This window comes from Phoxinus phoxinus (assembly GCF_949152265.1).
Source record: "Phoxinus phoxinus genome assembly, chromosome: 20".
Classification (NCBI taxonomy): Eukaryota; Metazoa; Chordata; class Actinopteri; order Cypriniformes; family Leuciscidae; genus Phoxinus; species Phoxinus phoxinus.
The window spans coordinates 28,339,045-28,366,523 of NC_136895.1; the positions used below are offsets into that span (position 1 = coordinate 28,339,045).

The 27,479-nt window shown below is 39.9% G+C and overlaps 2 protein-coding genes across 5 annotated transcripts in view; both read left to right on the forward strand.

Moving 5' to 3' along the window:
- Nucleotides 1-6,562, forward strand: part of matk (megakaryocyte-associated tyrosine kinase) — a 16,428-nt gene extending 9,866 nt beyond the window's left edge. For all 4 annotated transcript variants that reach the window (XM_079592716.1, XM_079592715.1, XM_079592717.1 and 1 more), the window contains 3 exons: nucleotides 410-605; nucleotides 2,838-2,924; nucleotides 5,102-6,562. In XM_079592716.1, the coding sequence (XP_079448842.1) occupies nucleotides 410-605; nucleotides 2,838-2,924; nucleotides 5,102-5,281 (463 nt within the window). In that variant the 3' untranslated portion in view covers nucleotides 5,282-6,562. The remainder of the gene's footprint in view (nucleotides 1-409; nucleotides 606-2,837; nucleotides 2,925-5,101) is intronic.
- Nucleotides 6,563-18,211: 11,649 nt separating this feature from the next.
- rx1 (retinal homeobox gene 1) lies at nucleotides 18,212-26,203 on the forward strand. Its single transcript, XM_079592741.1, has 4 exons — nucleotides 18,212-18,814; nucleotides 19,411-19,776; nucleotides 23,270-23,520; nucleotides 24,005-26,203. Exons 2-4 carry the CDS (start codon nucleotides 19,488-19,490, stop codon nucleotides 24,449-24,451), a joined length of 987 nt encoding a protein of 328 aa, XP_079448867.1. The 5' UTR covers nucleotides 18,212-18,814; nucleotides 19,411-19,487; the 3' UTR covers nucleotides 24,452-26,203.
- Nucleotides 26,204-27,479: the final 1,276 nt, after the last annotated feature.

Below are 27,479 nucleotides of genomic sequence, written 5' to 3' on the forward strand. Positions count from 1 at the left end.
AGAATCAATGATTCAATCGTAATTTTAAAAAGTTAATAAAAATTTGTTTGTTTATTTTCCTTTTATGTTTATTATTTTGTATTATTGTAATGATAATTTTATTTTAAAACAATGTATAGCGTTTGTTCTTTACAAATTATTTAAAATTATTAAAGGTATCATGTTTATAAGAATTATTCTATTTTTATTTATTCAAGTAATAATGTTTTTGTATAATGTTGGTGAGTATTAAAAAAATTTTACTTATTAAAAAAGCTTATTTTTATTTATTTATTTATATATAAAAATAAATGAACATGTCTGTGCGAACATTTAAGAAAAAAAGTGAAATATGACATTTGAAAAAATGAAATGAGCTTGAAAAATGTGACCATGTGACTCAGTGGCTTTGTTTGTGTGTGTCCCTCAGAGATGTGTGTGAAGGGATGGAGCACCTGGAGTGTAAGAAGCTCCTGCACCGAGACCTCGCCGGACGCAACATCCTCGTGTCGGAGGACACCGTCGCCAAAATCAGCGATTTCGGTCTAGCCAAGGTCAGTTCAATGGCAACCGACAACTCCAAGTTACCCGTCAAGTGGACGGCGCCCGAAGCCCTGAAGAGCAAGGTGAGAGTTCGCATGAAATATCAATATTAAAGAAGTCCTTTTGCCTTTTTCCATCTTCATCTTTCTTTAGTGTGTAATGTTGCTGTGTGAGTTCTTCTCTATATCAGTGTTTCTGAACTCCTGAAACGCCTCCATTGTAGTCTTGAGTTTCTTCCGGGAACGAACACGTCACAATATTCCTCATTTAAATAATTAATACGCAAAGTCAAGGGGCGGGGCCTGGTTGAGTTAGTTAGTAGTGTGTTAAACTGGCGGTTATGGTGAGGGGCGGGGCATTTCACGAACGCGCTCGACCAATCACAACACACTGATCCAGCCGACCAATCAGAGCACAGTGTGCTTTTCAGAAGGAGGGGCTTCATAGAGACAGGAACTAAACAGGGGTGCGTTTCCCGTACAACTATATCGCTCACTGCTTAACTACCATAGTACGATGCATCGTTGGAGAAATCAACTAGCTAGTCACGACTGTTTCCCGAAACCGTATGTCACAAAGTATCATTCAACCACGTTGGTTTATGACGTCTCGCACGTGGGGGACTAATAACTTATTTTAATTAATCTGTTTGAGATCGAATTAACGCTAGATTTTGTCATATAAGTTACAGACATGGCATCTGAAGACCATTTCTAATTTTTCTCAGTTATTTTGCTTTATTACCAGACTCAATATTTGGCTCGTTCTTACACAGTAGAGCACGTTCGCACATGCGCAGTCTTCAAAAACGGTGCTTTAAATCTCTTGACAAACTAAAAGACGTAAATTACATTTATATGTATTCTAAATAAATAACACGGGTTGTACTAAACGTCAGCTTGCTTATTTTGCTAAAGATAAGGATTTATTCAGTCTACATCTCATGTAAACTAGAAACTATGCTTCTAACCACAGCTCGAGAGCTCTCGTTCCAAACACGCAAGTTTGCGATGCTGTTTGCGAACGTTCGTTGGAACGATGGTTTCGGGAAACACCGACTCGTTGAACTGCTGATAACGACGGAACTTGCGACCATAGGTGGCTAACGATGCTTTCGGGAAACGCACCCCAGAGCGTTACTAGGCGCGTTTCCATTACAGATTTGCGCAATTTTTCTAAATGTCGACAAAAAAAGATTGCGAAATGACGCAGTTTCCATTAACCGATGTTATGTGACTAAAACGTAATTTTTTCCTCTTGCGAGTCTCATTCCAGACATCATGGCGACGGACGTTGGTGGGTTTATGTATATCTCAACCACTGCACTAGCCATTATTATTAATGGAAGGAGACGTGTGTGTGTTACCCAATCATTAATGGCAAGGAGAAACTCTTACACCGTGTCCTAACTACACACGACGCAATGATATTTCAGATCTTGAAATTAAACAAATGGAAACAAGAACGTTCAAACTGTGAAGAAACAAGTGTATTATTTGACAAATTGATTTAGTAACTCAGTAGCCTATTTGAATAATGTTTAAATGGTGTAATATTTGTGAATTTGATTATGTAGCTACTTCCATTTTCTTGCGATTGCCGTCAAGATTACTCTCTGGTGCCGTGCACTCGCCGCGAGACTCCGCCCACACGCTGTTCTGATTGGCTGTGGGTTTTGATTGACTTTTACGCATCTCAAAGTCGCGTCGCGTCTAGTATGGACAGACAAATTATTGGTCGCTGGAATTTATCGCATCGCGTCTGGTCAGGACACGGCGTTATACTGCGAGCGGCTCATATGAGGAGTTTCTGGAGTTTCTCCCTCATATCCGCTTCGAGGTCTTGATCGTGGCGTTTCTTTGAGGTTTAGGATCCAGTATTCCTGTAATTATTTTGTCTTTTATGAATTTAATAAGCAACTCGGTCTCGTATTCTGTCCAAACACACCGGGTCATCTACGTCAGCTGACTGTAAATGTGCAAAAACTGTTTCCATTGCAGTTTTGCGAAATATTTCTTTTTCGAATTGCCTGAAAAACTTCCTCATGCGAGCGAAAAAACTTTTTTGTGGTTAAATGGGAGTTTTTGCAAAAAAAAAATGCAAACATTTCCATTGAGCGTATTTTCAATTCGCAATTTCAATTTGCGCAATTTGAAGGGTAATGGAAACGCGGATACTGACGGACTGGGAAGTGAGGAGTCGCAACAATGGAGAATATGGGGAAAATAATCAACATTAAGCAGGAAAACCTGTTCTAGTGTGAAAACAACATCAAGACACAGCAGCTTTATAAGTGAACTCCTCTGTTCCTGTAGAAGTTCTCCACGCAGTCGGACGTGTGGAGCTACGGAGTGCTTCTGTGGGAGATCTTCTCCTTCGGACGACAGCCGTATCCCAAGATGGTGCGTTTCTTTCCGTCTCACTATAAAGATATTTGATAACACTTTATTTTGATGGTCCCATTCTGTTGACTATAAGTAACTTTCATAAGACTGTCATTAGTAGACCGTCTGCTTAATATCTGCTAACTCTTTATTGTGATGCTCCTCCAACAACAGACATTTTACTGAGTTATAAGTAACTTTACAATAGGGCTGTAAACGATTAATCGCGATTAATCGAATCCAAAATGAAAGTTTGTCTTTACATAATATATGTGTGTGTATTGTGTATAATTATTTCACACATGCATGTATATATTTGAGAAATATTTGCATTTATATACTGCATATATATTTTTATATAATTTAAATGATATATAAATAGAACTATTTTATATATAAATAACACATTTTTCTTAAATATATACATGCATGTGTGTGTATTTATATATATACAAAATAATTATACACAATACACACACATATATTATGTAAACACAAACTTTTATTTTGGATTCGATTAATCGTTTACAGCCCTACTTTACAACTATATGTCAACTTATTCTAATCATAACTTTACCAGTCTACTAATGCTCTATTAATACTCTAATGAGAGTTAGTAGATGTGTAGATCTATTTAGACTAATTATTTAGTGTCTAATTATTTATTTACGTGGCAATTATCCATGTAATAAACGGGATAATGTACATCCAGCCGGTTGTTATCTCAGAATAAACCCCCTTCACACTGACGGAAGACTTCACCCTGTCGGGGTTTATTCTGAGATAACAACCGGCTGGATGTACATTATCCCGTTTATTACAATAATTAGACACAAAATATTGATCTGAGCCTAATATTTTATTAGGTCTTTAAGCGCAAAGCTTCCGCGGAGAGAGCCGTTGCTAGCGCTACAAGTTCAAAACAGACGGACATTTAAGAGATACGGTATACAGTCATACCACTTATTACACAGCATTTCATAATTATGGGAATAAGAGATATTGATATCTCATAATCCAACAGTGTACAAAACAATAGTCACAAAACGGCAGCAACTGTGTTTGTATGAAACAAGAGAGATCGAGTCCACAATACTGGATTAGATATTTAAATAACTGTATACAAAATATTGAGTTTTAATGTTTTATTAGCTCACCAAAAGCAAAACTTCCATGAAGAAAAAACGTTCCTAGCAATGTTTAGCGCTGACTTCAGTGACCCGGATGAACCGGGTTTCAGAGCTTGTTATCTGGGAATAACACACCGCTGGATGGCGCGATTGACCAATCAGAATCAAGTATTCCACAGCGCCGTGTAATAAACGTATGTAGCCCCGCCCCTTTTCAGCGCTGCGCTCGTTGTGTTTTGTCTTCCGGTCTGTATTTTCACTGTGATCTTGCGTATTTATGAATGAACGGCTCGTTTTAAAATCCTCCCGGTCGACTGACATTTGTTACGACGTCTGCTTTAAACATTACAATCCTCATGATCACTTTCGTTAATTTTACAATAAGTAAATCCACTTCACCGGCTAATTACTCCTGGACAGCGATGCCATAGAGATATAGGCTACAGAGCGACCGCAGAAACGGAAGTTCAAAAGTAGGGCTGTAAACGATTAATCGAATCCAAAATAAAAGTTTGTGTTTACATAATATATGTGTGTGTATTGTGTATAATTATTTTGTATATATAAATACACACACATGCATGTATATATTTGAGAAATATTTGCATTTATATACTGCATATATATTTTAAATTATATATAAATATAAATATTTTATGTATAAATAACACATTTCTTAAATATATACATGCATGTGTGTGTATTTATATATACAAAATAATTATACACAATACACACATATATTATGTAAACACAAACTTTTATTTTGGATGCGATTAATCACGATTAATCGTTTACAGCCCTAGTTCAAAGACAATATTATAAAGATGGCTGCGCGCTTGTTTCTCTGGAGCATAATGTCTATAAGTAACTTCGTAACTACATGTCAATTTTTTTTTCTGACCCAAACTCTACTAATACTCTATTAATACTTGAGAGTTAGTAGACATGTAAGTGCAGCATTACTTATAGTCAACAGAGTGTGTGAAAGGGAACCTCAAAATAAAGTGAAGCCAGATATCCTTGATAACGTGTCTCTGGTGTGTGTGTGTGTGTGTGTGTCAGTCGGTGTGTGACGTGAGGGAGCGTGTGGATCAGGGGTATCGCATGGACCCGCCGGACGAGTGTCCGCCTCACGTTTACTCCATCATGAGCTCCTGCTGGGAGACCGAGCCGAAGAAGAGACCAGCCTTCCACAAACTCAGAGACACACTGGAGAAGGAGCTCGGAAAACTGCACGCGTGAGGCTGCGCAGGACACTTCATTTATTATGGATCACACTTTATATTTATGTGTTTTTTTGATTGGGTGAGGCATTTCAGCTCAAAATCATGAGATGAGTTATACTTTAAATCGGTCTTTAGCATGTGTGTACGTGCAGCTGCTTTAATCTCTCTCACACAGGGGGCGGAGAATGTGTTTTGCATTGTATTTGCATGACCATTAAGAACATTGTAAGTCCTTAGTTTGTTTTATGTAATATTCATTATTCTCTGATTTTAATCTGATTCTCTAATATTACTGATTTAGTTTTTTTTCTTTTTTTTTCTTATTTTTATAATTATTTTCTTATTAATTATGTTAATTATTGATAGACTAATGCAGATTTTATTTGATTATTATTTTTTTCATTTATTTTATTTGAAATAGTAAACAGTACAGGAAGTAATACTACAATGTTACACTTAAAAATAATTTTACATATAAATTTAGTTGGTTCCTAATACTGTAGCATTATTGATTTAGGTTTTTCTTTTTTAATTATTTTATTATAAATTATATGAATTATTATTAATAGACTGTAAAACTTGTTATTAGTATTATTATTTTATTTACATCAGTAAAAAAGTAAAACTGTACAGCAAATAATACCATTATGTAAATAATTTTACATATAAATGTTTGATTTTTGTTCATTTTACGTGATTTTGTTTGTGTGTGTGTGTGTGTGTGGGGGGGGGGGGGATGCTTAATTGTCAGGAAAATAATATCACAATAGTCTTAAAAATATGTTTTGGTTTTCAGTTAATTTTGTGGTGAAATATGACTGACATGTTTCACCCATATGCCTAAAGCACTTCAGTCCTCAACGAGGTCCTGTAGAAAATCAACTTTCTGTTGATGTATATGCAATTCATAAACGTAATTATTTATTGTAACAACAGTAATAAACGCATGGAAATGGATTTTCTTATGGAAGTCTTGTTTTCTAGTCTTGATTTCTTGGAGAGGAATAAAGTGGTCAGAATCCGGGATTAGTGTCCGGATCTCCAGCAATATGTCCAGGGATTCAGATTAATGCAGGAAATATTTCCTCACGAAACTGTGCAAATCCCGTTGATTTGGAGTGAAATGGCACGTCGTGACTCAAAGGCTCATGGGAAATGATTTTGCATGTATTTCCGCATCTGTTGTCGATGAACATCATTGGATTTGTGTTTATCCGTCACCCGTGAGACCGCCAGCAGATTGAAGAATCCCGTCTTTATTCCCTTTTGAAATCCTCACAGGATGACGTGTAATTCTTAAAGATGATTTTACAGGTCGAGGAGATGATGATGTCAGATGCACATCAACCCCAAAAATTGCCCTTCATAATTTTGAAATAAAGTCATAATTATGAGATGAAAAGTCATAAGATAGTCAACTTTTTTTCTTTTTCTCATTCCAAAGTTTTGTCATGATTTTACCGGTCATAATTCTATACTTGATCTCATAATTATTTATGACTTAGTATTTATTAATTGTCTTATGTGTTTTATGTTTGTAATTATAATTTTTTTGACTCAGTTTTTTATATCATAATTTCTATTGATCTTTTTCAACTTGTCAATTTCAACAATTAATTATAATATTCATAATTATGACTTTGTATGCCATAATTGCCTTATGTTATAATTGCGATGTAATATGTCATAATTTGATCTTTTTAATCTCATATTTATAATTTTGTCATCATTTCTACTGTCAATTTTTATATTATATTTCAACTTATCTCAGTTTCAACTGTTCAATTTCAACTTGTCATATTGTCAACTTTATCTCATAAATATGATTTAGTATGTCATAATGATGACTTTTTATCTCATAATTATAACTGTCATCATTTTGACTGTCAATTTTATATCATCTCCTAATTTCAACTTTTTGTCAATTTCATCTTCTCATAATATCATAATTATGACTTTAGCCATAATTGTCTTCTCACAATTGTGATTTATATATAATTTTTTTATCTTTTAATTTAATTATATTTTTTTATATTTTAATTAATTATATCATAATTTAAATGTATCTCATAGTTTCAACTCTATCTCATAATTATGGCTAAGTATTGTCTTATTTCATAATTATAACTTTTTTTAATATAAATTATAATTTTTTTAATAATTTTTTTTTTTTAAATCTCATACATTTATTAGCTCCATGTTTTCAGAAAGCTGTTATGCGCAGAACATAGCGAACACGTCCATCTAGCACACGTTTACACAGAAAAATGATGGAAAAGCAGCTCAAGGAAATACAAAAACAAGTATGATGTTAATTTTAAGATGCCAAATGATAAGGCTAGCGTGACTATTACTGTTCCTCATACTCAAAGTAACTTAAGTTTTGATGTTTTCTGAGACTGAGAAATTGATCTAATGTAATGTATTAAAGCACAGCCACATCCGGGACTCTTGGCTGGTGCTTCCCTCTACTGGTCTCCTCCAGTATTACACTGTAAACACTACAGGATCATCCCTGGGATTCTTGTGTCTCCCCAATAAACATCATCATGATCTTAAAATGTTGAACAATATCAATCTTAAATCTGGCTTAGTCATACATAACACCATTTGAAGTTTTATTGTAACATTATTTTGAACATTTTCAATTTCCCTCTGTTCCCAGGTTTGTCTATCCCATTGTCATGATAAATACAACGCATTATCCTGTGTGTGTGTGTGATGGGTAGGTTTAGGGGTCAGTTTAGTGTGTGTGTGTGTGTGTGTGTGATGGGTAGGTTAAGGGGTCAGTTTAGTGTGTGTGTGCGATGGATAGGTTTAGGGGTCAGTTTAGTGTGTGTGATGGGTAGGTTTAGGGGTCAGTTTAGTGTGTGTGTGTGTGTGTGTGTGATGGGTAGGTTAAGGGGTCAGTTTAGTGTGTGTGTGTGTGTTTGTGTGATGGGTAGGTTTAGGGGTCGGGTTAGTGTGTGTGTGTGTGTGTGTGTGTGTGTGATGGGTAGGTTTAGGGGTCGGGTTAGTGTGTGTGTGTGTGTGTGTGTGTGTGTGATGGGTAGGTTTAGGGGTCGGGTTAGTGTGTGTGTGTGTGTGATGGGTAGGTTTAGGGGTCGGGTTAGTGTGTGTGTGTGTGTGTGTGTGTGTGTGTGTGATGGGTAGGTTTAGGGGTCGGGTTAGTGTGTGTGTGTGTGTGTGTGTGATGGGTAGGTTTAGGGGTCAGTTTAGTGTGTGTGTGTGTGCGATGGATAGGTTTAGGGGTCAGTTTAGTGTGTGTTTGTGTGTGTGTGTGATGGGTAGGTTTAGGGGTCGGGTTAGTGTGTGTGTGTGTGTGATGGGTTGGTTTAGGGGTCAGTTTAGTGTGTGTGTGTGTGTGTGATGGGTAGGTTTAGGGGTCAGTTTAGTGTGTGTGTGTGTGTGTGCGATGGATAGGTTTAGGGGTCAGTTTAGTGTGTGTTTGTGTGTGTGTGTGATGGGTAGGTTTAGGGGTCGGGTTAGTGTGTGTGTGTGTGTGATGGGTAGGTTTAGGGGTCAGTTTAGTGTGTGTGTGTGTGTGTGATGGGTAGGTTTAGGGGTCAGTTTAGTGTGTGTGTGTGTGATGGGTAGGTGTAGGGGTCAGTTTAGTGTGTGTGTGTGTGTGTGATGGGTAGGTGTAGGGGTCAGTTTAGTGTGTGTGTGTGTGATGGGTAGGTGTAGGGGTCAGTTTAGTGTGTGTGTGTGTGTGTGTGTGATGGGTAGGTGTAGGGGTCAGTTTAGTGTGTGTGTGTGTGTGTGATGGGTAGGTTTAGGGGTCAGTTTAGTGTGTGTGTGTGTGTGATGGGTAGGTTTAGGGGTCAGTTTAGTGTGTGTGTGTGTGATGGGTAGGTGTAGGGGTCAGTTTAGTGTGTGTGTGTGTGTGTGTGTGTGTGTGATGAGTAGGTTTAGGGGTCGGGTTAGTGTGTGTGTGTGTGTGTGTGTGTGTGTGTGTGTGTGATGGGTAGGTTTAGGGGTCAGTTTAGTGTGTGTGTGTGTGTGTGTGAGATGGGTAGGTTTAGGGGTCGGGTTAGTGTGTGTGTGTGTGTGTGTGTGTGTGATGGGTAGGTTTAGGGGTCGGGTTAGTGTGTGTGTGTGTGTGTGTGATGGGTAGGTTTAGAGGTCAGTTTAGTGTGTGTTTGTGTGTGTGATGGGTAGGTTTAGGGTTCAGTTTAGTGTGTGTGTGTGTGTGTGATGGGTAGGTTTAGGGGTCAGTTTAGTGTGTGTGTGTGTGTGTGTGATGGGTAGGTTTAGGGGTCAGTTTAGTGTGTGTGTGTGTGTGTGTGTGTGTGTGTGTGTGTGTGTGTGTGTGTGTGTGTGTGTGTGTGATGGGTAGGTTTAGGGGTCGGGTTAGTGTGTGTGTGTGTGTGATGGGTAGGTTTAGGGGTCAGTTTAGTGTGTGTGTGTGTGTGTGTGATGGGTAGGTTTAGGGGTCAGGTGTGTGTGTGTGTGTGTGTGTGTGTGTGATGGTTAGGTTTAGGGGTCGGGTTAGTGTGTGTGTGTGTGTGATGGGTAGGTTTAGGGGTCAGTTTAGTGTGTGTGTGTGTGTGATGGGTAGGTTTAGGGGTCAGGTGTGTGTGTGTGTGTGTGTGTGTGTGTGTGTGTGTGTGTGATGGTTAGGTTTAGGGGTCAGTTTAGTGTGTGTGTGTGATGGGTAGGTTTAGGGGTCGGGTTTGTGTGTGTGTGTGTGTGATGGTTAGGTTTAGGAGTCGGGTTAGTGTGTGTGTGTGTGATGGGTAAGTTTAGGGGTCGGGTTAGTGTGTGTGTGTGTGTGATGGGTAGGTTTAGGGGTCGGGTTAGTGTGTGTGTGTGTGTGTGTGTGATGATGGGTAGGTTTAGGGGTCAGTTTAGTGTGTGTGTGTGTGTGTGTGATGATGGGTAGGTTTAGGGGTCGGGTTACTGTGTGTGTGTGTGTGTGTGTGTGTGTGTGTGTGTGTGTGTGTGTGTGTGTGTGTGTGTGTGTGTGTGTGTGTGTGTGTGTGTGTGTGTGTGTGTGTGTGTGTGTGTGTGTGTGTGTGATGGGTAGGTTTAGGGGTCGGGTTAGTGTGTGTGTGTGTGTGTGTGTGTGATGGGTAGGTTTAGGGGTCGGGTTAGTGTGTGTGTGTGTGTGTGTGTGTGTGTGTGTGATGGGTAGGTTTAGGGTTCGGGTTAGTGTGTGTGTGTGTGTGTGTGTGTGATGGGTAGGTTTAGGGGTTGTGTGTGTGTGTGTGTGTTTGAAAACACTGAAGACCAACACAACCTTAAAACACACCAGTTAAATATCAGAAAGAATAGTTAAGCGTATTTTTATTTATTTCATTGAATAATGGCTCGTCTCTCTTACTTTTAAAAATGATTTTGTCCTTTATGGAGCTTGATAGTCATCATCACTGAACTATAAAAAATCAAAAATAATTTTTCGAGTTCGGAATGACACGAGGGTTAATAAATGATTCTCATATTTTCCGTGAACTATCCCTTTATATCGCTCTTTAGCATGTACGTCATGTGCAGCTGCTTTAATCTCTCTCTCACAGTCATGGAAAGATTTGCCCCGTGATGTCAGAGTGGGAGGAGCCTCAGAGCCTTACAGACTAAAGGGGGCGGAGAATGTGTTTGACTGACAGGCGAGGCATCGAATCAGCCGATTAATGGTGTAAGTATGTCAGCGTCTCCCAATGAATATCCGCTTTATCAATGCTGAGAGTATCAGATTAAGTGTTAAGGAGGAAAGTTTAACCTGGTTCTCCCGGCTGTGAAGAGGCTCTCTCTAGCAGGAGCGTCTTCTGATCCTACGGGGGGAATCGGGGACAAAAACACTAATTAAGGACATGAAACCATCACTGACACCCCAAAAACTTCTCAAATCGATTAAAAAAACATTAACAATCAACTGTGTCAAACCAGATTTTTCTATTTTCTAACATCGTGTGACATTACCCATGCGAATGTTATTTTTTGTTAGCATGTCACTGTGTTTGCTGTGCGTTTGCTAATGTATTTTATTTTTAGCCTGTTGCTATACAGTCGCTAAGGAGTTTTTAGGATGTTGCTATGCAGATTTGAGGAATCATTCCTGTTCGGAGCACAAATGTCTAAACGAGTTACACAGCAAAAGTCAGTGTTTAGTGTGAAGCGTTTGATCAGATCACTAATAATAACTATGATATCTAGTAATAGCGATGCTTGATTTTGCCAAGACATCATATTTTGTTGATCCTGGAACAACATTCCTGTCCGAAAACATAGTCCTGACCTTGAACTTATCCTGAAAATCTGTGTTAGTGTGTGTGTGTGTGTGTGTGATGGGTAGGTTTAGGGGTTGGGTTAGTGTGTGTGTGTGTGTGTGTGATGGGTAGGTTTAGGGGTTGGGTTAGTGTGTGTGTGTGTGTGTGTGATGGGTAGGTTTAGGGGTCGGGTTAGTGTGTGTGTGTGTGTGTGATGGGTAGGTTTAGGGGTCGGGTTAGTGTGTGTGTGTGTGTGTGTGTGTGTGTGATGGGTAGGTTTAGGGGTCGGGTTAGTGTGTGTGTGTGTGTGATGGGTTGGTTTAGGGGTCAGTTTAGTGTGTGTGTGTGTGATGGGTAGGTTTAGGGGTCAGTTTAGTGTGTGTGATGGGTAGGTTTAGGGGTCAGTTTAGTGTGTGTGTGTGTGATGGGTAGGTTTAGGGGTCAGTTTAGTGTGTGTGTGTGTGATGGGTAGGTTTAGGGGTTGGGTTAGTGTGTGTGTGATGGGTAGGTTTAGGGGTCAGTTTAGTGTGTGTGTGTGTGATGGGTAGGTTTAGGGGTCAGTTTAGTGTGTGTGATGGGTAGGTTTAGGGGTCAGTTTAGTGTGTGTGTGTGTGACGGGTAGGTTTAGGGGTCAGTTTAGTGTGTGTGTGTGTGATGGGTAGGTTTAGGGGTTGGGTTAGTGTGTGTGTGATGGGTAGGTTTAGGGGTCAGTTTAGTGTGTGTGTGTGTGTGATGGGTAGGTTTAGGGGTCAGTTTAGTGTGTGTGTGTGTGTGTGTGTGATGGGTAGGTTTAGGGGTCAGTTTAGTGTGTGTGTGATGGGTAGGTTTAGGGGTCAGTTTAGTGTGTGTGTGATGGGTAGGTTTAGGGGTTGGGTTAGTGTGTGTGTGATGGGTAGGTTTAGGGGTCAGTTTAGTGTGTGTGTGTGTGTGATGGGTAGGTTTAGGGGTCAGTTTAGTGTGTGTGTGTGTGTGTGTGTGATGGGTAGGTTTAGGGGTCAGTTTAGTGTGTGTGTGATGGGTAGGTTTAGGGGTCAGTTTAGTGTGTGTGTGATGGGTAGGTTTAGGGGTTGGGTTAGTGTGTGTGTGATGGGTAGGTTTAGGGGTCAGTTTAGTGTGTGTGTGTGCGTGTGATGGGTAGGTTTAGGGGTCGGGTTAGTGTGTGTGTGTGTGTGTGTGTGTGTGTGTGTGTGTGTGTGTGTGTGTGTGTGTGCGGATGTAGAAGCACCTAACCCTGGTTGTAAGCCTAAACTTGACATAAAGTGTAAACTTGACCCTCAAATCTGATTGGTTGGTTGGAATGTAGATCCAGCAAAATGTTGTATTTGGTGAAACCACAAGACTTGGCAAGAGCCAAATTACAAAACCACCCAATTTACATGTGTGACGCATCTTACTACATATTATGCAATTGAACGCTAGTAATTGCGTTGGTTTCAATCGGTTACAGAGTTACGTTAACGTGATTAAACTAGCATGCGTTTTAAGCCCTGGCTGTTTTTAAAGGGAATAAAGTGATGAGATTTGTCCAGTTTTCATGTGAGAATTTGACGGAAACGCCGATGAGTTCCAGCCTCCATATGGTGGTGTGGTTAATCGCTGTACAGGTGAACTGCACACAGTCATGGTCGACAGAGGGGTCTTATGCGCTAATCTACAGATTACTGAAAGAAGTCAGGAGAACAGGGACTTGAGGAAGGGATAAACGCATGTCAGTCATTCTGAACAGGATGGGTTCATTTCGGGTCTCTGCACGGCTTCTGACATGCCATGCGAAATTTTCAGTTTGGGGCCAAATTGTATCATGTTTTACCAAGCTCTGTCTCTTGAATCCAACACGGAAGTGACTTAAACTGCAATTCATCGACTCGCCACTAGAGACAGGCTGCAAAAGAGACTCAATCGCCCATGTTAATATGCCCAACTTTACAGCAGAAAAAAAAAAAGTGTATAGCCTGGTATAAAAAGTGGGTTTGGTCTATATAGTTAATTTTTCCCTTCATGACAACTGTGAGGGGGGTGATTTTAAATTTTTATTTATATAACTCATCCGTTTAAATTATATTAAGCCTTAAAGTTCTGCATAATTAAGGGCGTGGCCGCTTGAGTGACAGGTAGATTGTCGCTGATGTCACTACTAGCCATTTGTCTGCTGTCTGTTAGCGTCGCGTCACCTCAGCTAATCCCGCCTTTTATCCCATTTTTGGATATCCGGGAGTGACATGCTGCCAAGATGGTGACGACCGGCTCCGCCCACTTTGTGCTTCAAAAATACTCTTCAGAAACACAACGAGTCTATGTGTTTTACCCAGAACTCTGGGGACGTAACAACGCCTTTAACATCCTTTAAAAGGATGTTAAAAGCCATTCTATTCTACATTGAATGGATCGCCTAATGGGGACATCTTGAGATTGCACAACTAGCCGAAAACCATGCACTTCATCCTGGTGACTCACGTGTCACTAGAAATACACGAATCATGCTAATAAGTGCAAATAGTGCGTTTCACAGTGGCTTCAGTAACCAAACCACTCCAGGCCTCTAGGTGTCAGTATAAGTCCACGGTAACTGACATATCGCTAACAACACATTATATTTCCTTTAGCATATAGCATTTGCCGTTAAGTGTCAGTGTGAGTCCAAGGCGACTGATATATTGTTAACTGTGATTAGCATCTTCCATTAGCACATCGCTAACTGTACATTAAAATTTGCGTTCATTCCACGAAACATGTGCGACAGCCAACTTTCTGCCTCTTGTCTTTCTCCCCTAACGAAGAGCAGACATCTTGAAATCGCATGACTAGCTAAAAATCACTCGTTTCATCCTGGTGACTCTCGTGTCATTAGAAATACACAAATCATGCTATTGAGTCCTAATAGTGCATTTTCGCAGTGGCTCCAACGCAGGGTGTAAATCGAGGAACAAGGCGACTTTTATATCATTAACTGTGATTAGCACTTCTATTAGCAGCATATCGCTATCTGTCCGCTAGCATTTGGTTTTGATACACGAAATATTGTGTGCGACAGAAAGATTTCTGGCTCTCGTCTTTCTTGCCTAATGAAGAATGGACATCTTGAGATCGCATGACTAGCTGAAAACCATAATCAAAAAACTCCAGGCCACAAGGTGGCGGTGTAAATCCAATGCAAATGCTATATCGTTTACTATCCATTAGTGTTTTACATTAGCATATTGTTAACTGTCCATTAGCATTTGCTGCCACTGCTAGGTTTCAGTCCAAGTCGACTGTTATATCGCTAACTTTGATGAACATTTTCCATAAGCATATCACTATCTGTCCATTAGCATTTGTTTTCATTACACGAAATGTCGTGTGCGACAGACAAATTTCCGCCTCTATTTTCTCGCCTAAAGGAGAGATCTTGCGATTGCATGAGTAGCAATTTTATGCATGATAAAACCACTTCATCCTGGTGACTCCCAAGTCACTAGAAATACACTAAGAGTGCTAAGTGCATTTCGGCTGTGGCATCATTAACCAAAAACTCTGTTAGGTGGTAGTGTAAGTCCGAAGCAAATGCTATATCGCTAACTGTCCATTAGCATTCACATTCATCTTAGTGAATCTTATTTATGGGTCAGGTTTGCACATCTAATGCCCATTAAATCAAAACTGTAGTTTTGTGGATTTAGTCCATTGTCTGTTGAGGCTAGCATCTAGTGTGCTCATCAAAGCACATTTAAAATCTCAGTAACCTGTTGTTTGCTTGGGCACACAAATGTTTTGTTCAATAAAGTCCAATCTTACAAATTAGCAATTGCAAGTAGCAAGTCATACTAAAAACTGAGATTTAAACCAAAGGTCATTAGATAAATAACAACAACCGAAAAACTGCACTTGACTTCAAGCATGGGGTCTTATTTTGGAGATATCAGGATTAGGATTCACCAAATCCATTTTACCCGTAATTATCATCAAGGCTGAAGTTAGATGTACTGGTGATCAGTGTGAAATGCTTTCATTACACAAAATGTTGTGTACAATAGCCAACTTTCTGCCTCTCGTCTTTCTCCTCGCTTCCCCCCGGTGAGCTGACACAGCTCCTCTGCGTTAGCTGCTTTGCGTCTAATAGGATCAGAGGGCTTTACGTTGTCATCTGATAAACCTAATCCTCTTGATAGCTGCGCTGCACCTTCTGAGCCAATTTGTACTCAATTAGCGTAATGAGGAAACAAGTGCGGAGCTTCAGGAAATACATCAGCGTGATCGAATAATTGCACTGTCTCTCGCCCAATCCCATCAAACATCAAACCGAGAACTTGAATCGTTGACAAGAAGTCACCTTTCTCCCGAGATGACTCTATGACCAGACAGGTAGCCTGGCTCCAGCACGGGCTCATTGGAAAAACGCAAAATACGCACCAATACGTACATATCACTGCATTTTCCAACAGATATGAACACTAGAGGCAGTAAAACAGCAAGCACTGTTAATCGTTTTGACACACAATTATGATTACAGAGGCAGATTATGAATTAATAAAAGACTTGTTTATTATCAAGACTTGACTTCTCGCGGCTCCTTGCACAATTCTGACCTTGTAAACAAATATATTTTGGAGTTTGCATCACTTAACTATCTCCATATGTTCGGTTTTACAGATGTAGACGTAGTTTTACAGCTCGGGTACGAATCCCGTGAGATAAAAGAGCTCAGATTGCATTTTTATGTCACATTTGTGAGCACATTAACGCAACGTATTGTTCGTTAAAACGTTTTTCTAATGAGCCTGGATCAGTGGTTCTCAACTGGTTATCCCAATACCCTACCACAATTGTTTATTGTACAAAATTGAATTCTGACATATTCAATCTCTGCCCATGGTTGCTATGCAGTCACTTGAGTGTTAAGGTTTTTTGCATGTGCACAATTCAACTCTAGAGTATTTTAACGCAATTTGATTTTACTCTGAAGAAGTTGGTCAAAATGGTCAAGTGGTGTTTCCTCAACCTGTCCACGTTTGACTGGCTTAGGTAAAACCCAATTGCACTAAAATACTCTAGAGTTTGATTAGGCTTATTGCCTCTAACGTCAAAAAATATATACGTAGGAAGATAAATGGCGATAAGTAGGTGGATGAATGGATGGACAGATGCCCATTCCTTTCTAGGAACTCGGGGATCTTGTACACGTGAGAAGACAATTATGATTACAGAGGCAGATTATGAATTAATAGAGACTTGTTTTCACGCACAATTATGACCTCAAAACACTTTTTTTGGACCATAGAGCATGATTTGTAAACAAATATATTTTGGAGTTTGCATCACTTAACTATCTCCATATGTTCGGTTTTACAGATGTAGACGTAGTTTTACAGCTCGGGTACGAATCCCGTGAGATGAAAGAGCTCAGATTGCATTTTTATGTCACATTTGTGAGCACATTAACACAACATATTGTTCGTTAAAACATTTTTCTAATGAGCCTGGGCTGCCTGGATCAGTGGTTCTCAACTGGTTATCCCAACACCCTACCACAATTGTTTATTGTACAAAATTGAATTCTGACATATTCAATCTCTGCCCATGGTTGCTATGCAGTCACTTGAGTGTTAAGGTTTTTTGCATGTCCCCAATCTAACTCAATTGAGTATTTTAACGCAATTTGATTTTACTCTGAAGAAGTTGGTCAAAATGGTCAAGTGGTGTTTCCTCAACCTGTCCACGTTTGACTGGCTTCTACAAGGTAAAACCCAATTGCACTAAAATACTCTAGAGTTTGATTAGGCTCATTGCCTCTGACGTCAAAAAATATATACGTAGGAAGATAAATGGCGATAAGTAGGTGGATGAATGGATGGACAGATGCCCATTCCTTTCTAGGAACTCGGGGATTTTGTGCACGTGAGAAGCAGCTGTCTAGCTTCTATGGTGAAACTCCAAGCTTTCCAGGTATTTTCTAACTCCGACCTTTCGCTAACTTTCGACCTTCCGACCTTGGCCACGTGCACTGGCTTTACCATTTGGCTGAGCCGAGGTTTAATAGATTTCAGTGAGATACGAGAGGTATTCACAGTGCATTTACCAAAATTTCAGACCATTTCTTAACCCTTAATTCCGGTTCTGCACTGCATAAGATTCACTAACGCTAACCCAAAACAAATGCAGTGATTGGGCGCCTTCAAAGTATTTTAAGACTTCCTTGAGGTCAGCGCATTCATTAGGTCTTCATTAGGCCATCTCCCAATGATTGAGTCCAACATACAAAGTGAGATTTTAAAGACTAGTGTCTAAAAGCCATTGAAGCTTAACTAAGTTTCATATTGTCAGATCAATGTTTATACTGTATATTTAATAGAAATGATTGTTATGGCTATATTTGATGAAAAATTATAGTTGAGAAATTAGCAAATATTCCAAAATTGTATGTGTCATAATTTACTGCAGTTGCATTGGTCATTTGCAATAAGATCATTTGCATGGATTCATTTGAATGCGAGCGAGTTAATCTTGTTCCGAGGTCATATCTTTTAATAAGCGCCGATCACTCCTGAGTTTGCCTGGGTTAACTCTTTAATGAGTTGTTAAATGAGTCTGCTCTCATGTCGTTTGCTTTAATTACTTGGCTAATTGTTCCTCATGCGATAGTATTGAGTATTTACTGTAATACCTGCTGTGAAGTGTGTGGTTTACATAACAATCCAACATGAAATCTATATGCCATGTCTGATGTAATAATCTAAATATAATTTTATAATAATTTAAATTTTATTAATATTTGATAATATCCTTTTACAGTAATCAAATTTAAACATTAGTTAATGTTCATGAAGGTCCTAACCCTTCATACGAAAACATAACCAAAAATATAATAGTCAATAAAAGCTTTCCAATGAACATCTTTTACTTTACTTCAGGCATCAGTGAAAACTTTCAGTTCATCCTTTTGTCTCTAAAACAATTGAATTTTGTAAAGGAAGGAGAAACGGCTTCATTAGTGTCGCCCTCCTCCTGTGGGGTGAATTCAAGCTCCATTTAGAGCAATTACTTGAGCAGAAACCGTCTGTCAATCATTCTTAAGGGGGAAGAGTCCCAATTAATGAGCTCCTGTAATCCCTTGCTATTATTTCCCTTCTGAAGAGACACACACACACACACACACCAGCTCTCTGTCCAGAGGAATCCACTGGAGAACTTCTGTGCATTCGTATATGTTTTCATGCTTAACGTGAGAGCGTTCGAGGTGGGTTGGGGCGTACAGTAGCAGACGGAGGCGTGTTCATCACCCGTATGTGACCCGCTGCTGGCAGAAACAGGTGGATGCGGGTCAGACTGGAGACGGAGAGCGCAGGGAGCATCTCGTGTCAGAGGTATGTCCCGTACCGTGGTCCCTCTGTCCTGAGGAAACTTTCTTCTTGGGTTTTTATAATGGAATATAACATTTATATATACTTTTATATACATGTACTTTTAAAAATGTAAGTTATGATACCCACGTGTACATATTTTGATGGATTTTTTTTATAAACGATTTAAAAAAATGTGTGTTTTATATATAAACAAAATTTTGGGGGTTTACACATTGCTATTTGAATCTGATATATGTATTTTGGTTTATTGGAGAAAAGTAAATATGTTATATAAATATGTTAATGTTAATTAAAAAAAAGGTCTGCCATATGGATTTCTGTGAATGCAGATACTAAAGTATATTGTTTGTTGTTTTATGCTGTGTTATTTATATTAAGTTGTTGAATCTTTTTATGGTAAATATTTACACATTAAGAAATTTGCTGGGGAAAAAAGAAGCTGAAAGTGAGAGGGTGTTTATTTATTTTTTTGCAGAGTATATAAATATTCATTGGCATCAGATCACATTAATAAAACTAATATTAATGAAGAAATTGACCTGAAATGCCTTATTTAGTGCACCTGTTGATTTTCTCTTTTTGATGTGTCCAACCAGGTAAAACCAGTGCGTTTTGGATTCCTCCATCAGATCAAGTGGTTTTATCATTTGGACGTCCTCATTCCAGCATTCGAATGCATTTGTCACTGGACACCATGAACATGGTGGATGACAGCTGTCTTTCGCCCAGCAACTTCCACGAGATGGTCAAAGCAGGGGGTGCGGCGATGGGCACCCGTGTCCACAGCATAGATGTCATCCTGGGCTTTAACAAGGACCAGGACCCTTTGCTTAACCCTGGAGGCCATGCTGTAGCACACAAAGTTGGAGGGGATAGTCTTGGAGATCCAGGGAAGCAGGATTCACATCACTACGGGCATCTGCCAAGCCTCAGGGACGACTCAGAGCAACCTGCGTTTCATGGTGAGTCCTACATGGATGAAACTAGTGTTGTTGAGCTATAAATGGTGTTTATTGCATTACATATCAAGTGCAATTACTCCCTAACAAGCTTCCTGTGATGGCTATAACACTAAGACACACTGTTACTAAACCCAGAGACTGACACAAAACAAGTTCTTATGTTGAGACTTCCTGTTGATTTCAAGGTGACAGTGGCAATGAGCCAGGGCATTAGCATCAAGCCTCACCTTAAGAGACCTAAACGAAAGTCTGACACGTAACTTACGTAACAAACCAACCCTAGATAGATTCTGTTACTATGCCATTCATAGTGTCCTTTAACTCTTTAGATTATAGAAAGATGGACACTCTATAGACCAATAGACACTCTATATTTTTACTTAGTTGTTCTTTCATAGTGCAGGAGATGATTCACCTCAGATGTTTCACCAAAAATTACTGATATAAAGGAAGAAGATTGTTTGGCATGCAATAAGATTATAGTTCTTATAATTTGGTATTGGTGATATAAAGGGAGAAGATTGTTTGGCATGCAATAAGATTATAGCTCTGATAATTTGGTCTTGGAAGAATCTTATGAGGTTGAGATTTATTTTGATCACCGATTGCTTAACGGCAAGCAGGAGACGTCCATTTGTCTTGATTTCAATCTCATTGTTTTTAGGAGAAACACTTGCGATATTAAACACATCTTGTGTTTTATGGAAGGTTTCTGGCTGTGGTAAAATGCCAGACTTGAGTCCAAATATGACAGAGGCAATCGCATTTTCACTTTACAAGGCCCTTTCAAACCTGAAAATCATTTGGCAAGGGGGCTCATCACTGGTTCTCATCCCCTTGTGGAATTCCTATAATCTTCTTCTATCTTAAATAAGATTGCACAACTGTGCATGCCGACATAATCATTTTTCCATTCTGCACCAATTTTTTTTTCCATTGGGCTCATAATCCATCATGCTTCTTAGTCCTGTGATGAGAGAATCTCTCGCATGACCCAGAGTTGAATTGTTTGTTATCGTGACTCAGAAGAGACAAGTTCCTTTTGAATGGTTTGGGCCTTTTGAGATCGATTGTCCTCATTTGACAGGAGTTGCCAGCAAGTCTGAGCTTTTTTATTGGGATGTCTTGAGTCTGACAGGCAGTGTGGTGATCCTTGAACCAGGATTGACCCACTACCATTGTGCGAGTTCAGTCTATTGCCTGTTAATGATGCTAGCTCGCCTAAACCAGAACATTTGTTCTTGCCTGATAATTAAACCCTGTCCTTCTAATGTTGCCAAAGTGAGTGGTGTTTTAATGCTTTGTTTTCTTGTAATCAATGCTTTGAGGAGTGTTAAGCACTCTAGCTAACCTAAACTGAAAGTGTATTCAGGCAGTCAGAAAGGCTATGTTCATTTAGCATACACTTTTCCTAAAGTGTGGACTTACTGTGCATTGATTGCAAGGACTGTCACCCCGGGAAGCTTAAACCTGTGGTTAAGAGTCCTACTCAAGGACACAATGATGATAGAGGGTCTCTTCACTGTCCAGTTCATTGGTTGATCTTATCTGGGATTAAACCTGTAGCATTTGAGCTACTAGTCAAGCAAGGATATTTACATGTTCTGTTAACTTGCCATGCACGTGTTAGCAGTGTATGCTCCTTGGGAAACTAACCCATGACCAGTGGCCGGTTGCATAAAGCACCTTAAGTTTTTCCCTTAAGTATGACACTTAAGGGGCGATTTCCCCTTACCTAAGAGAATAACTTAAGGGTGTTGCATATAATCTCTTAAACTATTCTCTTAGGTAAGGGAAACATTTAAGTGTTTCACGACAGCGATCCTGGATTCACGTTATAAAAGTCTGTTGTTGCCATAGATACGCAAAACACTAACACAAGCGGGAAATAGCCCCCGCAACCCGGTGAACGACTCTGCTGACAGACGATTTATGAATGTGGAAAACATCTCCCACTATCGTCTGAAAACTCCCAGTTGCAAAAAAACGCAGTGCTATAAGCAGTTGTAACACCGCAGGTAAAGACTGGTTGCGATCTGTGACACGGTCAAGGTCGCCGTCTAGTTTGTTAGTGATGTCAAATATTGCGCGTCGATCAAAACGGTATTCATGCAACATTAGGGTTCTCCCTATCCCTAAAAATTCTTCTTGGCACATAATTATCTTCAGCTGGTTCCATAAATTCAGCCATGTCGTCTTATTTTTTGTCTGCGTTACTCTTAAGGTTACGATTTCCAAACCTTAAGTTATACTTAGGGAAATGACCGTTAAGGGGTTTTATGCAACACTTAACGCTTTTTAAGGGATTATTTAAGTGAAAAAACAGCATTTAAGGGAAATTCTAAGTGTTTATGACGTTTCACTTAAAAAAAACAGTTAAGTTACACTTAAGGGTATTTATCTGCAACACCCTTAGGTTTAAGGGAAACATAAGGGCGAACTTAAGGGAAATTTTCACTTAAGGTGCTTTATGCAACCGGGCACAGGCTCACATGGAATCTGCACAGAACTCTGCAAAATTTCCACATACAGCGTTTAAAAAAAAAAATCCTCACTCCAATGCTTTTAAAAATATATTTTACCAAATTTAATTCTGCTTGCAGCTAACAAATAACAGTGTAGTGCTATTTATCGTTGTTTAACACATTTTACTTTCTTGGAAAAATCTATTTAGCAGATTTTCAGCACTGAACATGTGAAAAAAAATCAGCAGATTCCATCTTGGGGCATATCCGTAAGTTTAGCATTATGCACTACTAGTTGAGCTACTTGATTCCATCACCAATTTAATGTTCACAGCTTCCACTACTTGGCTTGCATGTACACCACAAAAGTGCAGCTATTGCTAATGTTCACTTGTTTAGTCAGCACGTGTTCTGACAGTAGTATGCCAACAACATCTTGTGAGGCAGTGAGTGCAGTAGACAAGCTCACCTGCCCTGACAACCAGCTTTTAATTGAATTAGCTTTCCAACTGCAAGTGTGCCTCTACAGTTCACCAAGATAAAGCTTTTCCTAGAAATGTGACCTTACGTTGAGGACATGGGGGTAGAATCAAATGAAGCCCTTAGGTAGATTAGGGCCTGGTCTATGGGGAAACCATCAGGGGAATTAACAGGCTACATCTGTTCTACTTGGATTACGGGACGGGAGACCCTCAGTGAAAGCTATGCCTACCATCAGTGACAATAAAACTGCTCTAGTCCAAGGCTGTGTATTACAAGAGCTTTTGGCCAGGAGTATTATGGGATTAGGATATCAGTTTTGGAAATACCATATTAGTAATGAATTTACATGTAGTCACTATACGTAAATAACTGAGATCATATTAGTCATCTTGTCACTACTCAATTTTATTGCAATGTGAAATTACTCTAGTGGGAATGTTTCATGCTCTAAGTTCGTACTGCAATTCTGTCGGAAAATCATGTGAAAGTCTAACGTGTGGACTGTCAAGTCATGTCTTTTGTTCTTGTGTCACCTGTGGCTTTAGATGCTGATATATTCTCCAACAAGTGTGATGGGGAGTTGGGCGACCTGCGGAAGTCCATCGAGAATGACAGCAAGTCTCCGGACTCGGCCGACGGGGAGCAGCCCAAGAAAAAGCACAGACGCAACCGCACCACTTTCACAACCTACCAGCTCCACGAGCTTGAGCGAGCCTTCGAGAAGTCCCACTACCCTGATGTTTACAGCAGAGAGGAGCTAGCCATGAAAGTCAACCTACCTGAAGTTCGAGTTCAGGTGTGTTTAAATCATTTTGTGAAATTAATAGGATCCGTTTCAGAGGAGGCTATACCTTGTCTCTAGTTGTGTTTCGGGAACTGATATGCGTTTCTGCATGCAATTCTGGTGTTCTGGTTTATCCTTATCTAGTTGCTCAACCGCAGTCTTGGTGACCAGCTTGCTTTAACTTCTTAACTAGCAAGGCCACATTAATTGGTCACTAAAGCAACAAGAGCCAGATTACCCTGCAAAACCATCATGGTGAAGCAGCTTCACTGGGAAAGACCAAGCTGCAAAGCAACACTAAACAACATTAATGCTGATCTCAACCAGTCTTTTAAGTAATGTTTCTAAACATGTTCCATGGCTTAAATCAAACTTTGGTTGTTTCCCACTAAGTTTGGGGAAAAAATTGTCTTGCACAGATGCTTTCTGTGGAACACCATCTTATTGGCATAGCACTACCATAACAGATTGATTATTTAAATCTGTTTTTGTCCAGGTTTGGTTTCAGAATCGCAGAGCCAAATGGAGGCGACAGGAGAAAATAGACGCCAGCACCATGAAGCTCCATGACTCTCCCATGCTCTCCTTCAACCGCCCGCCCATGCACACCACCATGGGGCCCATGAACAACTCGCTTCCCCTTGACCCTTGGCTGACATCCCCTCTATCCAGTGCCACTCCAGTGCACAGCATCCCGGGGTTCATGGGTCCTACACAAGGATTGCAAGTGGGCTATCCAAGTCACGGTTTCCTCAGCCCACCCCAACCCATGGCCCAAAACATGCAGTCCATGGCACCACCTCCATACCAATGCCCTCCTCCCTTCACCGACAAATACCCTCTGGAGGACGTAGATCAGCGCAGCTCAAGTATTGCTGCTCTGAGGATGAAAGCAAAGGAACACATCCAGTCCATGGACAAAACCTGGCAACCCATGTGCTAAGACAGGGTACATCTCTCTTTGACCGTGGGCCTTTATGTTTCTTGGTTACTAATTGGTACTGAAGGTTAATCAAGAACCATGTTTCTTGTATTGGATGGTTATCTTGTTCTTCAGTTCAGAAAATGTTGGGGCACCGAAATGGCGCTAATTGAATTGTGTGCCATTTATTTATTTTTTTGCAACTGGATGTAAAACAAACAAACAAAAAGCTTCCAAGAAAACCAGCAGCTGTTTAATCTGAATAAAGAAAAATGTTGCTTAGCAATTCTGTTCCGTATTACATAAAGCACACAATGGCATGTTTAACTGTCCTAACAAGTTTAATTGGTTTTGAAATGGTTTCTAGAAACAGAGTTACTGAAATGTGAATACGAGGGTGTGTTTAGCATCACTTGACCTCTGTCTGCAAATTCACACTTCCTCCTTAAGGACTGGTTCAAATGTTTTGGGTTGACATAGACGATAAATATGGCCAATTGTCAGAAAAGACCTCTCACACAGGGAGCTGGTTTCATTTCCAGCAATCCCTCATTTTGATCTCAAAGGCAAGGACAGGGGACAGAAATGATTGGTTTGGGGGACAAATTTGTACGCCTCAGTGTTCATTAGAGGCAGAGGCTTATTGGCAGACCCATCTTCTGTACGTGCAGAAGAGCAGAAGGGGAAACTATCTGCCGTCACCCGACCATGACTCCCCCTTTGTTTGTGCCAGCTGATCCAAGTCTGATCTTTGTTTTCACTTTTTTAGAGGGAAAGACAATCAGAGACTGTCACTCTAAGAAACCAATCAAAATGATTTTTAGATAAAACACCATCAATGTGCTTAAAGGGTCATTTCATGATTACTAAGTTAATAATTTACCATAAAAACAGACCTGGCTTCAAAGGACCCCAATTAAGATGTCATGTCCCACAAACACACAAGTGGAATTCACTGCTTATTTTTTTAAAGGAAACTCACTCAGTTCATGTTGCCAGAGTTTTTGTAGCAATAACTTGAGTAGTTGTGTTTGACTAATAAAGTTCTGGATAATAAGATATTGACTCCCATGAGGAAGAGTATTAAACTTTCGGGATGATTGAATTATTAAATTGACGAAACTACTAATAATGTTTTAAGTTTAGTTGTGTAAGGATATTGAGGATGAAGAGTTATAGATGTTTTTCCGTTGTTTATTACAGTTCTGTTATGGGGCAATCTATGATGTTTTGGTAACTTGCACAGTTTGAACAATTGAAAAGCCAAAGTTAGACAGCAATATGACAATCATTAATATGTGTGTGTGTGTGTGTGTGTGTATGTGTTATTTACAATGTTTGTAATGTGTCCTAGATGTTTTCACAATTACAATTGAACAGATGAATGAATGTCCACAAATGTTCTTAAGAATAAACAAATCTAGTTTCTCAGAGCTTTGCTGTTGACTCATCCATTCAAAGGTTGTTTAGAAGTTCATGTGGTTGAACTATAGGAAAGACTGTCTATTTCATCGCCCCCTCCTGTCTCTGTTTCTCCTGACCGGTGGCGCCAAGCCAGCCTGTTAGGAAGATGAGGTTCCAGTCAATCAGCCTGGCCCGGGAGGGGGTATTGGCCCCAGGGTCCGCCGTTCCCTAATTGCCTCCTGACGCTGCTGTAAAGGCACATGTTCAGAGTGCCTGGTGCTCGGCTGTATTCATGATGTGTGAGCAATGCTCTTGGACAGATGGGACACTACAGGGGCCATCTGGGGCCCCCAAAAAAACATGTGCTGGGAAAAGAGCAAAAGGGGTGTGAATGTGTCTTCTTTTCTGATGTACAGTTTCACATGATGTTAAGCACAGTCCAGAACGTGTGGACTTCACTTGCATTGGTCCAGATTTTACATTAGTAACTAGTGTATTAGTACCCTAGCAACATGTAAAGCATTCTGAACACTTGCGTAGAAATGCCATGGTAGTGTTTTACAACACTACTTTAATGTACTACTAATGTTCAAATCTGGTTTCAGTGAAAATGCATTAAACAGATGGCATTAATCTTCGTGGGAATATACACTCCTTACCATCTGTTTTGCTGTTGTAAATACTATCCACAGTAAAAAACAAAACAAAAAAAAAACATAAGTACTGTGGCTGAACTTTACGGTGATCAAGGTAGGAAGTATTAGCTATTGCGCGGATGGGAACGGAGGGTGGGAAGGCTGCTCATCAAGGTTAATGATGGAGAAAATCCCCCAATTAGAGCTTTTTCCCGCAGGCCAGGATGAGTTCAGTGCAAGGATTAGTGCCCAGGCTGAGACCAAACAGCCACTGACCGCTGCACATCTTGGCACACGGGTGGCTGGGTTGTGGGTAGGCATGCGTTCGGCTGGACTGGCACAAAGGAATCATGGGAAAGCAGCAGTTCATCCACTGCGAAAAGCTTTGTTCGCCAAGCTGAGGGAAATCTGCTGTTTTTCCACTCTCATGCATTGAATGTGGGTCAGTCTGTTGTGTTTAAGGTCCATTTTATAATCTCACGTGCGGTTCACATGTTTGAGTGACATATTATTCTGGTAGGGTACAATAGGAAGCGCAAAATACAAGTAAAACGAGTGTGCCAAGTGCGGTGTGTCAGAGAGTAATGTTAGAAGATAGCGAGCGCAAAAAGAAAGTCTTAAAAACGCAAACAGTCAAAGAGAAGCTTACCGTCTAAGATCTGTGTGACTGTCACACCGTGTCCTAACCAGACGCGATGCGATAAAATCCAGCCAATCAGAACAGCGTGTGGGCGGGCTCTCGTGGCAAGTGCACGGCACCAGAGAGTAATCTTGACCGCACTCGCAAGAAAATGGAAGTAGCTACATAATCAAATTCACAAATATTACACCGTTTAAACATTATTCAAATACATAGGCTACTGATTTACTAAAACAATCTTTGTCAAATAATACACTTGTTTCTTCACAGTTTGAACGTTCTTGTTTCATTGGTTTAATTTCAATATATGAGGTGAATTATCCATATTTTGGATTTCAATTTTACAACATTTCAAATCCCTCAGTTCTTG